The following is a 17,371-nucleotide window of genomic DNA, read 5'->3' on the forward strand; positions in this document are numbered from 1 at the left end:
CAAACTTCTGTCTGAATACCATCTGCATACATATGCATCCTTACCTTTCAAAAAAAAAACAAAAAACAAAAAACATAGGCATCCTTACCTATTCCATCCTGACAGAAGCACGCTCAAGACCATGTTCCTGGCATTAACATTTTGTTGCAACTCTACGTTAAGGGTGCATTTGGTTGCAGCAAATATCATGATATTTCATGATTCGTCAGTCCAATTTAGTGCTACAAACGGAAAATTCTAGCCATTGCCACACCAGCATCCAATTAATCAACATTGTCGACTACCTTTTGCAGCGTTTGGAGTTCACAAAATCCGATGGAGATGGGTCAATGAACAAATTCACCATAGTGGGTGGCGAGGTAAATAAAACCTGAAGCAAAAAAATAAATAAATAAATAAATTCCAAACCTTGGATTCAGCTACTCGAAGGAAGAACCATCGCAATTTGCATTCCAACTCCATATCACATGGATCTTAGCATGACCCCTCAATAGCTGTGCACGAAAAAATGGATGCGGATTGGGGACTACACCCGCCCGACCCTAGCTAGGAACAAATAGGGCTCCGAGGGGCCACCATGATGTATGGGTTTTATCTAGGGGTGTACATTGAGTCCAACCGAGTCAAGTTGGCCTCAGCTCGACTCGGCTCGGCCACTAGTTGACCCGAGCTCAAACTCGGCTCAGCTCGGTCTTCAAGCTTGACTGGCCAACTCGGCTCGGTTCGGTTAGTAGCTCGGGCCAGTTCGAGCCAAGTTTGCTTGTGCAGCATTTTCGCAAACACAGACTATACCTTCAAAATCTCATTATATGTAAAACAACAGCAGTGGTTTTACAGGTATTTTATCAAACACTTTCTAAGCAACTTAAAAACAAGAAAAAAATAGTATTTGTTTCATATACATACCTTTCTTGCCACCAGCCACACTTCGTTGAGTCATTTCATCAAGCACTTGGTGAGCAACATCAATATCAAAGTAACCGAGTCACTAAACTAGTTCGATTCGAGTTGGGTTTGATCCAAGTCAAGTCGAGATGGGGCCAGCTCGAACGCATTTTCAAGCTCAAAAACTCAGCTCGAACTTAGCTTCGAATTGGAAATAGTCAGAATTTCTTGTTAGTTACGACTTAGCTAGCTCGGTTTGTGTACACCCCTAGTTTTATCCACTGTCCATCCATCTTGCCATATCATTTTAGGGTGCAAGCCCAAAAATAAGGCAGATCCAAGGGTCAAGTAGACCACCCCACAGGAAGAAGCAGTGATAAAGAGAACCGCCGTTGAAACCTTCCCAGTGCCCACTGTGATGGTTAATTGCCATCTAACCTGTTCATAAGGTCACATAGACCTGGACGAAGGGAAAACATAAATATCAGCTTAATCCAAAACTTCTATGGCCCCCCAAAAGTTTTCAATAGTAGGTGTTTAATCCCCAATGTGTGATCCACTTGAGCCTTGGAACCGTCCATTTTTGGGCTTGTACCCTAATATGACATGGCAAAATGGATGGATGGTGTAGATAAAATTCATACATCACGGTGGCCTCAAAGCCCTGTCCATTCCTATGGTAGGGGTAGTACCTAATCGGCGTCCCAAAAAAAACATGATAGTTGAGATAATCCTAGTAGTCCAAACAGCTGCCTCTCAACAGATGGACAGATGGTGCAAAAGGTGAGCAATGGCAAAGTAACAGTCCACATTTAAGGTGTGAGCAACTCAACAATCTGCAATAAACATGCCGAAATTCCATGATCAACTGATCAATGGCTTTGGCAAGTGCCTGACTACTGCATGGAGGACATTTGACCAATGTGGCTTATGAGGCTCCTTGCCAGTAGACACATTTACCACAGCTATCTTGAAACAGGCCTTGAATATTCAGATGAAAAGCCAATTCAAAATATTTACTATGCATGGGTCAACAACATGTGGAGAGATCACAGTCATATAAACAGCCTTGCACCTCTGAGCTTGGCCCAGGCTTGATCCAAAGATATAGAATCTGGGCAGGCTCTTTATATGGGACCTAAATTCAGCCCTGGGTGGATGCACAAACCTAAAAATCAAGGCCGAACATGGGACATGGCAGGCCAGGCCTGGGAGCAAGGTGGACCACCTGGGCTGCTGCCTGTGGCCATCCTCATTTAAGAGGCGTGGAGGTTTAAAATGGCCTCGGTGGGAAAGAAGTTACATATTCATTTCTGTTTTCAAAGAGATGTCCAGAGAAATGGTTGGCCATGAATCCTATGAACTCGAGTTCTTTAAAACCAGTAGAATTCGAATTGCCTTAAAATTTTCAAGGGATGAGCGCAAACTGCTGTCTGACCTGTCGTGTCATATGTATTCGTCCTGTTTGAGTTCATTTATTCTTTCGAGAATCTCCACTATAATCATCAATCAGTTTGCTTACATCCTTCCAGAACAGACCTTCCACCAGAATCCCATCACGAGTGAACCTGCAAACCAAAGAAACATTCAAATTCTACCAATTGGATTTATGAGTGCCAATGATTTAGACTCTCTTGCATAAATTCGTCCATACTCATGGATCGTGATCAAATTGTTCGACTCATTCTAAGTCAAATTCTTGTATAAAATGGGATAACAATCCGTGCAACATAAAAGAGGCATTAAACAATGCTCTTTGAGAAAATCTATGGCATGCTTAGGTTCTGTTTGTACAAGTGACCAATGAACTCATGATTCAAATCCATGGGGCAGCTCGTGATTGATAGCCCATATACAGATTATCTCCCATATAGGGAAATCCCATATTGGTGGTCCATATGCCAAATATGGGGAAATCCTATAACTTTTAGTGGTATTGATAGTCCATATACTGAGTATCTCCCATACGGGAAAATCCCATATTGTTGGTCCATATGCCAAATATGGGGCAATCCTATAACCTTTTGTGGTATTGATGGCCCATATACTGAGTATCTCCCATACGGGGAAATCCCACATCGGTTGGCCATACGCCCAAATATTGGGAAATCCTATAACCTTTAGTGGTTGCCAGTAGGCACAGTAAAAAAGTAGAAAGAAATGGTCCACATACAAAAATACAACAGAACAATGGCGGAAGATTCAATGGTCATGACCAATCTGGGAGAATTTTTGGTGCACATGGAATTCACAATACAACCCATAATATCAACAGTTTGGAATCATTGGACTGTGATCACCACTGGTACAATTTATTTATTTTTTCTTTTCTGATGTGCATCCCCACTAGTACAAACTGAAAACCCAAGCTTACAATAGATACACCTCATGCGTAGTACAATAGCTCCATGCCAAAACGAGGATTCTGGCATTCCATCCCTGGAAGGAGAAATTTGAAAATATATCAAATGAACTTACCACTTGGTAACACTCTTTGTGAAATGGAATGCTTTATTGGAAGAAACAGATTTTGGATCTGCGCTGGCAACAGACAGTGTATACAAGTCAGAGAATCTTGGCAGCTTGGAAGATACTACCAGTCCAGTGCTGTTGAATGATCCCTGCACACAACAATTGCAACTGAAAATTCAAATCTCAAAAAGAAGAAGAAGAAGAAGAAGAAGAGGGAGGGAGGGAGAGCATCAGCAACATAGTTTCATGGAGAATCCAAGACACCTAGAACCTCCAAAATTTCATCAAATGGTTCCACCTTAGGATCCTACATATCTAGGTAATGGATCAGGCTAGAGCATTTAACTGGATTTGCATTAGTTTTAGAAGAACTGATCATCTATAGGCAACAATACCACAACTTGGGGCACTGTACCATCTTTCCTGCCATATACCATTTGTTTAGAAAGTCAGTACCATGAAAACATTATGTCCCACCATGAAGATTGCCCTTTACAAAAATAAAGGCTGATCCACTCACTGGGTAGGCCACAACTCTATGTTGAGTTATACCATTGGTTGTCCATTGATTCCAACAGTGTGGCCCACCTGAGCGACCGGGCCTGATTTTTGTGCCAGGTGATCTCATGGTGGGGTTTACCATTTTCATGGTACTGATGTCCTCCACTAGAGGCATGTTGGCGGAAACATGGTACAGTACTACAAGTGGTACCTTGATCTCAGTGTTTTAGTGCCTTTCAAGTCCTCTTGGGTGTTGAGCTCTTGCCATCCCTTTTTTTTAACACACACACGCACCTCTCATTGGCATTCAATCCATGATCTCAGTGTTGAAATAGAGTCTGCCTACCACTGAGCCATGGAGCCAGACCCAGCTCTCGCCATCTATTTGTTGGTACCAATTATTCTCTTCTTTTTGGAATCTTATTAGGGATCGATTATCAAAACCACCCAAAATGCTCACAAGGTAACTCCATGGTTGCCAATTTTTAAGGCGGTTTTCTGGAGTAGCTCTATGGGAGTTCCCATTTGCTTCACACATGCAAGGGAGCTTTATCATGGTGCCTCCTGGGGCTACCATGTTGGAGACAGTTATACAACTGTTCCTATGAGTTTGAGTCATCTGCGGCTTCCCCTTGACATGGGGGATTCCAGTAGAAGAGAATCCCCTTGAGTGGTATTGGCATCGTGTTACATATTCACATACCTGTGTTTGCTCATAAACAGCTATTGTGTTTGCTCATAAACAGCTATAGGAATGCCACATCTGGAGATACTTATGCATTCACATACATGCATGCCTCTATTATATAGTTCATGGAATGAGGCATTATCAATGCATGGGCAAATTGTAGAGGGAGGACCTTAGGGCCATCATTCAGTTGTCCAAATTGTTGATATGATGGGTCAAACTCTGGATGGCCCATGCACCAAAAATCCTCGAAACTGGAGGCAGTATAGTTGAAGGCGCCAGGAGCACCTGCCCCTATGGTGCCTGAAATTTTCTAGTGGCTTAGGCACATGCCTAGAGATTCCAGGTGCATTTTTTAATTTTATATATAAACATTGATATTTAATCATTTATGGATATAAATTAATCTTTTTTAAATAATTAAAAGTCAACGCCATGAATTCCTCTTAAACTGGAACCCCACGTTCCCAATTTCCCCCAATTTCCCAAAATTTAAATCCTAATTTCTCCAAACCCTAACCATAAATTTCCCACTTTCCCCAAATACCCAGATTCGCCGGTCTAAAACTACAATTTGCCAAAATCCCTAATTTTTCGAAACCCTATAATCCAATATTCAAAATCCCTAAATAACCTATGTTTTCCAATTCTCCTGAAATACCCAATTCAGCTTAATCTCTTGTACAACAATGATGAAAGCTCATCCTGCTTTCAAGGAGTCCAACGCGATGACCTTAACATAAAAGGAGACAAGTTGTTGGAAAAGGGCTTAACAGCCATTTCTTTTCTGTTCACACCCTTATTGGGTAGTAAAAAAAACCATACCTATGAGGTGCCCATAAGGGTATCTCACATAAATTTATATTTAAAAAAAAAAAAATAATAATAATAAGGCTCAGGTAGTCGCCTCGGCCAGAGTCTAGGCAGGGTGCAATAGGGCCAAAATGCCTAGGCATGCAACTAGAATGCATTGACTACACTCCCAAGAGGGTCTAACCTATAGAATATTTGGCCTTTTCTTGGGTCCAATGAGAACTATTGCTTTTGTTCTTTCTTTCTTTCTTAACTGATCCATTATCAAATTGAGCAATTAAAGAAAAATCTATTACTTCACAATCTACCTTCCATTAAGAATCAACGCACTCCAAACAATGAAACACGAAAGGATATCAATGCAATGGATTTCTTCCAAATCACAAAACTTGAAACAATCAATATACCTCCCTTTTGAAAAGTCATTACCAAGTTTATATTAATACAAGTTATTGAGTTGTTAGGACTAGTTTCAAGTGTCTTTGTGTTAGCTGGAGCACGGTTCATTTCAGCACATGGTACAGGAACAAGCAAGCAGTGCACTACTTCCTCCAATGGTTGTACAATAGGGGTAGGATCATGTGGGTTGCTCTAGCACATAACTCGGTATATAGCATAGTTTTATACAAGAATCAATACTGCAATTTATACATGAAATAAGGAATATTATTATTACAAGGCCCACATGCATAATATTATATGTGCATTCTATTTCATAAATCAACGTATAAATCTCTTCACTGTGAACATAGATCGACATCACAAGGTATTCTAGTCTAGATTATAGAACCATACTTGTGATTAGTCAAAATAGTAATTTGGATTGCAAATTACCTGACGTAGGGATAAATGTGATGAGGCCGATCACCGTCTTCCTCAAGGGGATAACTACTTTGAATCCATGTAGCTTCTTTGAACTCCTCACAGGGATACCTTGAATCCACGAGGGAAAATAAGAAAATAGAAATAAATTCTAGAAATTCGACAATTGATTGATTCATAATAAAAACAAATTTACAATCCTTTAAATAGTGTTACCAAACCTAGGAAGAAATTTCATAATCAAACTCCAACTCAAACTCCCTAAAGCACGTAATTACCAAAAATAGTAAAATTCTAACTCTAATAAAAATCCTAATTCTAGTCAAACTCTTCTAAAGCCTAATTTCTAAAAATAAAAATTTCAAATAAACTTTTGATAGAAGAGTCCTAGCATGATTACAAGTTGTTTCTAAAAAAGAAGAAAATCTAAAACTCTAAAAATAAGAAAATATTAAAAAAAAAATCGGAATTACTAAAAATAGTAATTTTTCCTTAAATTTTCGTTTTTGAATTGAAAGCGCGCATTTTCTGGGGAAATGGACAGACATGACTCACTTTGTGGGTTGATGTACCTTGGATGGCCCGTTTCAGTAAAGATTGATAGGTTGTGTGCCCCGTAACGATACCTGGATCAAAAGTTATGGCCAATTTATGGTTCACCTTCTTTTGGTCCAACCATGCTAGGAATGTCTTTGTGCCACGTCCTACATCATGACCCATAATCCAGATAGCAAGATTCATAACTGAAAAGATTGAAAGATCAATGATTTCGGTAAAATTGTTCCCATTGGGTTATTGGTTGGTTAATATGATAAGGAATCTAGTTTGTTTTGTTGTTGTTAGAGGCAAGTAGGTAATACTTTATACAGTTGCTCTTGGCATTGCAGTTATCTTAACAAATCTTGAGAAGCTTTGTTGTCCATCAGAACTAGGAAAACAAGATTCTGCAGAGTTGGGTTGACTTGGACATCCAATGTGTAGATTAGCCAAAATTTGTGAATCTCTTGAATTAATTTTTCCCTGATCTGAACACTACAACCATCTTCTTGATTGATGCCAATCACCCACCTAGCCTTGCTTTTTGTAAATTTCTACACCACCACCATCAGTTTGTCTACAAAATTCAGTCATCCAATTTCCCAAGTCGACATGATTTTTCTGTCGAAAACTTAAAGACTTTTCAGCATGCCTCACCAATCCAATAGCATTAACTAGAGCATGAACTATGGAAGCTTTCACACCTGGAAGCTTTGAACCTGCGTTAGAAATCTTACCGCTATGATAACAATCAAAGTGTTTAAAATAAGTGGATTTCATTAGTTTATATATAATAGCTGAATACTGTATAAGTTGCATCAAACAAAGTCCTACTCTATCAATCTCACAATTGAATTAGAAGATAACGGTGGAGTCACACAATGCTCAGCAAAACATGCTGCCATCTGGTGGGCCCCACCATGGATGGGTGATGGACCAAACCCCCATCAAACAATTACGTCCATCTCATTAATGGTAATTGCCTATTGCAGATTGCCCCTTGGGCTTCTCTTATGTTCCTTTTATCCATCCATTTGCAAGTCAATTATTGAATAGCTCAAATTATCCAATAGACGTAGGTACCTTTGCAGCGTCAAGCATCTATGATAAGGCCCACCAGATGAACGGTCTACCCATGTGAAAATGCTACTATAATTCAAACCCAAATTGCATATTTCCCCATTGTTTAAAAATAAAAAATAAAAGAACAGAGACAGAAGGAAAAAATTTGACGTATTCCTAAAATCCGAAAAAAGAAGAAGAAGAAGAACTCACTGGAAGAGGATAAGTGAAAAGGATCGCATTCTTCTCCTTTTTGTAGATGATCAACTGCAACAATCCGTTGAAGACGACATACTTGCCAAAAAGGAGTCAAAGATCTCGAAAGGAAAAAAAAAAAAATCCATTTTCCAATAGATAGATTACACTGCAAAAACACTGAAAAGAAGATGATTTCTTCTCCGAGAGATGTACAAGAATTAGGTTTTGAAGGATATAATCTGATGCATCCGATGAGGAAATCTTTGTTTTCCGGGAACTTCTTACATTAGAACTGCGCGACGAGAGCAATGGCGATGATGTTGCTCAGACGCACGTCTTCGGTGTATCCTCAGCCAGTGATGATTTGCAAGAAGAGAAGAGTTAAAACCTCATGTAAAGTCTCTGAAAACCCAAGAAATGCAAGAGAGAGAGAGATCGAGAGAGAGAGCGAAGGGGGAGGTCTAGGGTTTTGGAACCTCGGAGACAGATTCGTCGAGAAGGTGTTTGATGGAATGAGGATTCATCAAATTAGCTTTTTTAGGGTTAGGTTTGGGAGATGAGCTGCTGTCGTTGCTCACCATCTCTCTCTCTCTTCTTCCTTCTTTCTAGCTTTTCCTATTTCCACTGTTCGAAGACAGAATACTCGCACGCAAGCAATGCTCGGAGGAAGGAGCGCGGTAGGGCTGGGAAGCAAATTATGTACTAAGGCCTCGTTTGTTAAATCTGAAGTCTAAAGCCTGAATCTAAAATCTAAACCTGAATCTGAAATCTGAAGCCTAAATCTGAAATCTGAAGTAAAAAAACTTGTTTGGTAACTATGGCTGAAGTCTGAAAATTAAGTACTGAATTGACAATCTACCATTGAAAAAATTTGTGGTGCCACGGAAGTTTTAGATCAATCTTATATTTGTATTTTCACTTCATCTATGTCTTTGTGATATTATGAACATGTTGGATGAAAAATAAACATCAGGTGGGCTATAGAAAGGTTTCAACAGTGAAAATCATCATGCCCATGGTTTTTGTGGTATGGTCCACTTGAGCTTTAGATATACCTCAATTTTGGGTTCAACCACTAAAATAATCTCAAAACACTGATGGACGGAGTAGATAAGACAAATACATTCACGGTGGGCCCAACTGAATTAAATCATTATTTCCCCCATTTCATCTGGTGTGATCCACCTGAGGTTTACATATGCTTCAAATTTAAGTTCAACCCTTGCTCTTGCTAGGGTGGTGGACTCTCGGGAGCTTCAACACCCAGTCAAGGGTTCGAGTATCCATGGGTGGTGAAAGCTCACCGCGGCGTGAGTCTGAGGGGGGCGTGTGTTTAAAAAAAAAGAAAAAGCTCAACCCCTAATATGAGCTGAAAAAATGGATGAATGGTATGGATAAATTACAGACATCCATCAGTAGGCCCAGCAGAGTTTACTCGGTATGATAAAAGATTTGATTTGGCCGGTGACCTCAATAGGAGCCAATTAGTTGGCGTTAAAGCTATGCGGCCCACCATGATGTATGTGTTTTTTCCATGATGGCCCTCCATTTTTTTTAATATTCATTTTAATGCATGAGCCCAAAATATGAGGCAGATCTAAATCTTCATGTGGACCACACCATAAGAAATAGTTGGGCCGGCCACCGTTGAAACCTTCTCAGGGTCCATCATAAAATTTATTTGCCATTCAACTTGTTCATGAGGTAAGACAAGACCTGGATGATGGGAAAATACAAACGTTAACTTGATCCAAAACACTTGTGGCCTTAAGGAGCTTTTTAACGGAAGAATTTAATCCCTACTGTTTCCTGTGGTGGGGTGCACGGCTACGGCACGGTTGCAAAGATACAATCTCAAGTCGAGTCGACTCCGATATGCAGGACTTGACTCAGGATCACGCACAAATGCTGATAACAGATTGCAGGTCACCGAAAATCGACCGGGAGGACCGCGGAAGCTTACGGAACGGTACAGACTAGGATACGAGCCTTACATGCAGGCCTGAGGGTTATGCATGGCCTGCCGTGACTAGCTTGGCAATGGTGACTGAGATTCGGAGTTCCTAGCTTGAGCCTGACTTGGGTCATGCAGGGCATGGACCTTGATTCATGGGCTAGACTTGGACATGATATAGGCTAGCCCATTTTAGATGCTAGCACATGGGCTGCTCGAACCATGATTTTATGACTTGGAAGAGCCTAATGAGATTTGTCCGAGTCAACTTGAACTTGGTCCGACTTGATCCGGTAAGCCAGGCCTGGTCCAAGTCGATTCAGGTTGTGCAAGAAATGACATGGGTCAATTGATCCTTATACTATGTCCTTTTGTGCTGCTTACCGCTTCAGATCTAAGGTATGGTCAAACCACGGTTTCAAGATTAGCAGTCGGATGTTGAATGGATGCCTTCAATTTATGTAGAAATAAGGAACATTGATCAATTGATAGTCATACTTGATTGAACGTCGTTAAAATTAGATAGACAGCTCTCTTGACACTTTGGACATGCTCGATGGACGATCAATAGTAATTTGAAAAATATCTCAAATTCTTTGAAATTTTTTTGGCATGTTAAATTGATCAAACATGCGTCTTTATTGAATGGAGCAATTTATTTTTAATTCAGATTGTGATAATATATATATCCGGTGCAATTGGTACTAGAGTATTCTAAGTGAATGTTAAAACCTGCCACCTCATGTACTAAATTAGTCACCTCATGTACTAAATGATTGTTGAAGCCTAATTCAGGTCTTTTTGGGCATTTCCACCGGTACATGGCTAATGGGCTAGACCTGGACATGTTTCACCGGGCCATTTACTGCTCTAGTTCATAGCCAAACTTGAGCTCATGACCTCAACGTTGAAACACAGGTTGTATGCCATTGAGCTACGGGTTCAAACCCATTGAGTTAGCTCATAAATAAGGTTCTCCTATCACGAATGTTCCCTGGACTGAAAATATGGCTAGGCTAAGTGAGAATGGGCAGAATCTAGAGCACCATGCCAGTTCGTTAATCAAGCTACATTCCTAAGCTAAGCCCAACCATACACTAATCAGACTAGGAATTTAGCCTAGATTTGGCCCAATGAGTATATGAAAAGCCCAAACCCAACCCAAATCAAAGTTTCAAAGCCCACAAAAGTAGGCTAGGCCCAAAACAGCTTGGACACTCTTTTCGGTGACACTGCAAGATGCATCGGGAACCCAACAAATGCATGTTGATATGGGCTGTTGGTACTGTTTCTTTCAATATTCACATCTTTCGTGCATGCCTGGCCCACCTGCTCTAAAGTGGACCTGCCTGACGAGTACTGTCCAGAGACAAAGAAACTTAATAATTAAGACGGTAAGAATCTTTAGAACTTTTTTTTTTTTTTTTTTTTTCTGTTTTTGGCGTGTGTGTGTGTGTGTGTGGATGGCGCACACCTTCCAGATCATCAGGCAAAGCCATTGATAAATACTTAGTAAGATTATAATGGTATTTTTGGAATAGGTTGTATAAAATTTTGTAAGGATTCAGTGTCTTAGTACACAATATTCTCTTTATTTTGATAAGCATTTTCTCTTATTATATTCACACAGTCTAAAAAAAATAAAAAAGAAGAAGAATAAGAAAACATCTTCCCCTTACATTCAACACTAAACAATATATATCTAGAGCTTCTTCAGAAAATATCAAGAAGTTTTATTTTATGTCGGAATCTTCTTCAATGTAACTACTAATCTAATCTTAGTAGTTACTGAGGTAAGATGAACCCTCACCTAACAATAAGGGCCTATTTTGTCTCTGTCGGTGAATCCCAACCTCCAGATATAAGTCTCTAATTGCATGCATTTCCATGACAACATCTCTCATCTTCATTCGTTCCTTTGGCGATTCTGCAGAACATGATACACCAATGCTGACCAATGAAACCAAGCAATCATGCATTCTATTTCTCAAATTGTTATGATTTTCATTGTCTTGAATAGCTTCAGCATCTTCTAAGAGAAGTCTTGGATCTATGATCTCCATTACTTGTTCTGGAAAAGCCGACTCTGCAATGTGATGAAGGCTTTGATTGTCCTTAAACATGTCATCAGTTGGCCGCTTTCCAGTGATCATCTCGAGTAGAAGGATCCCATAACTGTATACATCTCCATGTGTGGACGCCTTACCGCCCATCCCATACTCTACGATTTACAAATATCACATATTTGAATGTTAGGCATCTATTTAAAGAAAGATAAAAAATAGTGGTTAGATATTGAGAGGGAGAAAGGAAATATTTCATTTAAATAATTAACATTTCTGCCTCTCCCAAAGTTTTAGAATATCTGAGAATAAGGAATTCTGCTAAACATATTTCTTCAATCTTTGTCTTATAAGTGTATGGTTTGTCCTAAAAAATAGTCTTAAGAAAATATCCTATAAATAGAACAAAAATCTACTGTTTTCACACATATACACAGACAAACAGTGTATCACGGATAGAAAAATAATCTAGTAACAATTAATTGTTGGTTCCTTATTAGAGTTTGAATCCATGTGGTGTCCAATCTACCCAACATAACCATCGTGTACCCTTGGATAAGAGGGTCTACCAAGAATTGTTGAGGCCCATCAAATCACCTTGACCAGATGATCACCACCATTCACAAAAGTGCATGCTGTCAATCACATGATCTCCCAATCATAGTTATTTGGGGTCATGTGCAATCAACGGGGATTCTTTTTATTTTGTTAATTATAAGCCATACTTTCAATTTCTAACTGACCGTAGCTCATCATCACTAATATATATATATATATATATATATATATATATAGAGAGAGAGAGAGAGAGAGAGAGAGAGAGAGAGAGAGAGAGAGAGAGAGAGAGAGTAATGTACATAAAAATATCCATTTATTAGATTATTTAATTTATGCATATCCTTATTAACATGCTTCACCATAATATTATTATATGGAAATTACCAATCATTTTGCAAGATGAATGAATTAAAAAAATGGATTGAAACCTTACCTGGAGGAATATACCCAATCGATCCCTTAATCCCAGATGTGGTAGTTTGATTTTGGGAGAAACCTTCTGCAGCTTCGGAGAGGAACCTTGTTAAACCAAAGTCACCCACGTGGGCAACCATATCATCATCGAGAAGAACATTGCTTGGTTTTAGGTCTCGATGAACAATTGGTATTTTGGAGTGATTATGAAGATAATCAAATGCTGAAGCCACATCAATGGCTATATTTAGCCTCTGGGTAAGATTCAAACTCCTCAGTTGAGGTTGTTCATCTACATTTGGATGCAACCACTTCTCCAGACTACCATTAGGCATGTACTCAATTACTAGAGCTTTGAAATCATTGTCATTAAAATCAATGCTCGAGCAAACCGTTAAGATCTTGACAAGATTTCGATGCCGGATGTTTCTTAATGCTTCGCATTCAGCTGCAAAACTCTTAAAAGCTCCTTGCTGTTGGAGGTTGAGTACCTTCACTGCAACAAGTGTTTCGATGCATTCTAGAACTCCTTTATATACAGAACCGAAGCTTCCCACACCAATTAAATTAGCTGAAGAAAACCTGTCTGTTGCTTGAAGGAGATCTGCGTAAGAAACTTGTAACCACTGATTCTGTGTGGAAGATGGAGAAGAGGCTTTCTTTGGAGAATTTCTTCTCCAATAAAGAGCTGCAATGATACACGACAAGAGAATTGAAGATGAAACCACAGTAATAACTGTGACTTTTACTCTGGTAGCAAGAGGCTTTCCGCGTTTCTTGGAAGCTTGCTTAGGGCACCCTGGCAATTGTAGTTCTGGTATACCTCCGCAGAGTTTGCTGTTTCCGACAACTGAAATTGCGCTGGCATTTTTAAAGATCCCTCCTTTGGGCACTTCACCCTCGAAATTATTGAATGACAAATTCAAATACTGTAAGAAATGAAATTCTTCAAAATATTTGGGAATCTGCCCAGAAAAGTTATTGCGCGAAAGATCAAACCCTTTGATACCTTTTAAATTCTTTAGAGACTCTGGAATGGTTCCTTGAAACAAGTTGCCATGCATATAAAGCAACTCCATGCTTTGACACTTTCCCAACGTATTTGGAATTTCACCTGATAGTTTGTTCTCTGAGATATCCATCTCCCTAATATTTTCCAAGTTATCAACTTCCAGCAGGAGAGACCCAGTGAATGAATTACGAGACAGGTTGATTTGAGCTGCGCAGACTTGTTTGAGTATGGTACCATTGAGTTTATTTTCAGAAATGAGAAATTGTTGCATAAATCCCCAATTTCCAAAACTAGATGGTATGCTTCCATGGAAATCATTTCCATCCAACTGGAGAAAGCTTAATCGAGTGATGTTGCCAATTGAAGGTGGGATTTGCCCTGAAAATTTATTTCGACGGAGACTCAAGCCTTGCAACTTGTTAAGCTTCCCAATAGCATCTGGAAGAGTACCCTTCATGGAATTCTCTCCCACACCCAGAACATACAAGTTGATGAGATTCTCGATTCCCTGGGGAATAGTTCCAAATATCTTGTTTTCATCTAAAAACAGAATCTTTAGCTGTGTCGAGAGATTAGCAATGGAGCTGGGCAACTCACCCTCCAGATTATTAGTGGCTGCACTTATAGCTGTTAGACGGGTGCAGTTGGTCAGTGAAGTGAGGAAGCTCAGGTCATCACCGTCCCTGCTTCCAAGCTGATTTTCCTCGATATTGATAAGGTAGAGATGCGAAAGACTTCTTAAATTCAAAGGCACCTGTCCACTAAAACTGTTGGAGCTAAAAGCAACAACTTCGAGACTTGAAGCATTGGACAATGAAATTGGCAGCGTTCCAGTGAATTGGTTTGCTCCTAAAAGAATCTTACGCAGGTGTGGAAACAAAAGGCCTAGGTTGGGGGGAATGCTTCCATGTAGCTGGTTAGATACCACGCTAAATTCTTGGATGGATGAGAGATTATAAATGGATGGTGGAATCGTACCTGATAACTGATTTGGACCTATTGCAAAATAGATAATGCCTGCCAATTGACCAAGCTGGTTTGGAATTTGCCCGTCAAAATTGTTATATGTTAGATCAAGAGTAGTGAGAGACGAAATGTTCCCCAACGAAGATGGGATGCTTCCTCTCAGATCATTGGTTGAGACAGAAAGAAAAATGAGCTTTGACAAAGAGCCAAGCTCGGGGGGAAGTTCTCCGAATAGCTGATTCCGTGCAATGCTAATGATTAGGAGTTCTGAGCAATGGCTCAGATTGGATGGAATTTCTCCTTGCAGTGAATTTACGGACAGATTGAGATGCTGCAGCCGGAATAGACGGTCTATTTCTTGAGGGATTTGGCCTTGGAATTTGTTGTTGGAGAGATCGATTCTTCTCAGGAAAGAGAGATTTCCAATGTGAGGTGATACGTGGCCCTCCAAGCTGTGGTCCGTGAGATTTAAGATGGTGACCCTCTGATGATGGCGGCGACTGCAGGTGATTCCCTTCCATTCGCAGAAATGGAGAGAATCGTTCCATGAACTCAAGATTCCGAGAGGATCTTTGGAAATACCATCTTTGAATGCGAGCAATGCGAGTCGATCTGTCTCATTTTTCATTGTAAATACCGAGGGTGAGCAGGGGTTGATGGACGAGAGGAGGATTGCATGGAAGAGGAAAAATGACCATAATACCCTGAGATTGGAACGTGGGAATTCCATTACGTGGATAGGAGATGGGATGATGAAGAAGAAAAAACAGGAATGCAGTGATGAGTTGTACTCACCTACAATATTTGTAGCTCGTAGCTCGTCAGGAGTGCGGATCCTCTGTTTCCAGCGCACCCTGGCTCCCTGTACCTTAGAATTTAATTGGTCCACGTCATTTGTACCCTTTAATAAAATAAAAATCAATTTACAAAATACCCCTCCACTAGGAAGAGAGGTTGCGTTTTCCGGGAAGCCAATTTCCTGCCAAGGACTTTCGCGGAAAGTCGCTGCGCTGGGAACCCAGGTGGGGCCCACTGTTATGTTTGTGAGAAATCCTCCCCGTCCATCCGTTTTTTGAGTTCATTTTAGGGCATAATGCCAAAAATGAAGCGTTTCCAAAGCTCAAGTGGGCTGAAAACGTGATAATTGAACGTCCATGTTAAAATACTCGTGGGCCACAGAAGTTTTGAATCACGCTAATATTTGTGATTTCGGTTCACCCCAGTAGAAATGAAGTTATTAACGGTATGGATGGCATGTAAACATCACTGTTGAACACAGGTAGGTTTCAATGGTAGGAATTTTCCTACCCACATTTTCCATTAGCAGGGCCCACTTGAGCTTGGATGCGGTTCATTTTTGGCGTCGTGTCCTGAAATGAACTCACAAAACGGATGAAACGGCCCATAGGCCTAAGATTTATTTATTTATTTATTTAGATTTCATACAAGTATCATGGTGGAGCCTTTCAAAATTAAGGGTATACATCAGTTCCAACTATTTCTTTTAGTGCGGCCCATGAGAATCACAGTTCGATCCGATTTTTTGTCTTTATACCCAATATGAGACTTAATAACAAATAGTCATAGTGGATCTTACAAAAACATCACAGTGGGCCCTATCTTTTTTTAAAAAAATAAAAATTTACACACGCATGCACACCCTACACACGCACGCTGTGGGATTTCACTACCATGGGTACTCGAACCCTTGACCCTGTGTTGAAACTTCAAGTAGTCTACCATCCGGGTAAGAGTAAGGACCCTATCTAAGTCAATAGTTATGTCTCGTACAATTTTATTTTATTTTCCAAGTAAACTCTATATACAATTAAAGAGGTTCTACTACACAAAGTGATGGGTTCCACTAGACAAAGTGATTAGATTTTTAGATAAAGGAGTTCCACTAGATAAAGTGACAGGCTTACCAGATAGAGTGACAAGATTCTACCAGACAAAATGACGAAATTCTGCAAGACAAACTAACGAAGTTGTTGGACAAAGTAACAAGGTTTCACTAGACAAAGTGAGAAAGTTCCACTAGACAAAATGATAGGATTATGAGACAAAGTAATATGGTTCCATTAGACAGAATGATGGAGTCTTACTTGACAAAATGACATGATTCAATAGACGAAATGATGGAGTTGCTAGACAATTACAAGATTCTACTAAAGAAAGTGATGGGACTATGAAATAAAATGGTGTGGTTGCAGTAAACAAAGTGATGAGTTTTATTAAAGAAAGTGACCGGGTTGCTTGACAAAGTGACGAGGTTCTACTAAGTAAAGTGATGGGATTGCCAAAAAAAGTGTGATGGTTTCGTAAGACAAAGTAACGAGGTTGTCGAACAAAGTGATGAGATTTGACAAGACAGTGATGATATTACTAGATATAGCGACAGGTTCCACTAGAAAAAGTGATGTAAT

At 39.8% G+C, this 17,371-nt stretch overlaps 2 protein-coding genes across 2 annotated transcripts; both read right to left on the reverse strand.

The window, feature by feature from the left end:
• Positions 1-1,939: 1,939 nt before the first annotated feature.
• LOC131236264 (signal peptidase complex subunit 2-like) lies at positions 1,940-11,431 on the reverse strand. Its single transcript, XM_058233386.1, has 4 exons — positions 11,407-11,431; positions 7,994-8,085; positions 3,364-3,506; positions 1,940-2,453 (listed from the first exon to the last, which is right to left on the reverse strand). Exons 1-4 carry the CDS (start codon positions 11,429-11,431, stop codon positions 2,357-2,359), a joined length of 357 nt encoding a protein of 118 aa, XP_058089369.1. The 3' UTR covers positions 1,940-2,356.
• A 154-nt stretch (positions 11,432-11,585) lies between these two features.
• On the reverse strand, positions 11,586-15,675 carry LOC131236265 (probable LRR receptor-like serine/threonine-protein kinase At3g47570). The gene is made up of 2 exons (XM_058233388.1): positions 12,987-15,675; positions 11,586-12,153 (listed from the first exon to the last, which is right to left on the reverse strand). Exons 1-2 carry the CDS (start codon positions 15,673-15,675, stop codon positions 11,711-11,713), a joined length of 3,132 nt encoding a protein of 1,043 aa, XP_058089371.1. The 3' UTR covers positions 11,586-11,710.
• Between the last annotated feature and the right edge of the window lie 1,696 nt (positions 15,676-17,371).

Source organism: Magnolia sinica, unplaced genomic scaffold (assembly GCF_029962835.1).
Source record: "Magnolia sinica isolate HGM2019 unplaced genomic scaffold, MsV1 ctg348, whole genome shotgun sequence".
Taxonomy (NCBI): Eukaryota; Viridiplantae; Streptophyta; class Magnoliopsida; order Magnoliales; family Magnoliaceae; genus Magnolia; species Magnolia sinica.

What these genes read in the sequence shown, in the direction of transcription:
- LOC131236264 (XM_058233386.1), bottom strand. Translation starts at nt 11,431, where the DNA reads ATGGCTTTGCCTGATGATCTGGAAG. An exon ending in TTTGCCTGATGATCTGGAAG is followed by an intron (nt 8,086 to 11,406) that starts GTGTGCGCCATC and finishes ATCTTTGACTCC; the next exon opens with TTTTTGGCAAGTATGTCGTC. An exon ending in ACAAAGAGTGTTACCAAGTG is followed by an intron (nt 2,454 to 3,363) that starts GTAAGTTCATTT and finishes TTTGGTTTGCAG; the next exon opens with GTTCACTCGTGATGGGATTC.
- LOC131236265 (XM_058233388.1), bottom strand. Translation starts at nt 15,675, where the DNA reads ATGGAATTCCCACGTTCCAATCTCAGGGTATTATGGTCATTTTTCCTC. An exon ending in GATTGGGTATATTCCTCCAG is followed by an intron (nt 12,154 to 12,986) that starts GTAAGGTTTCAA and finishes TGTAAATCGTAG; the next exon opens with AGTATGGGATGGGCGGTAAG.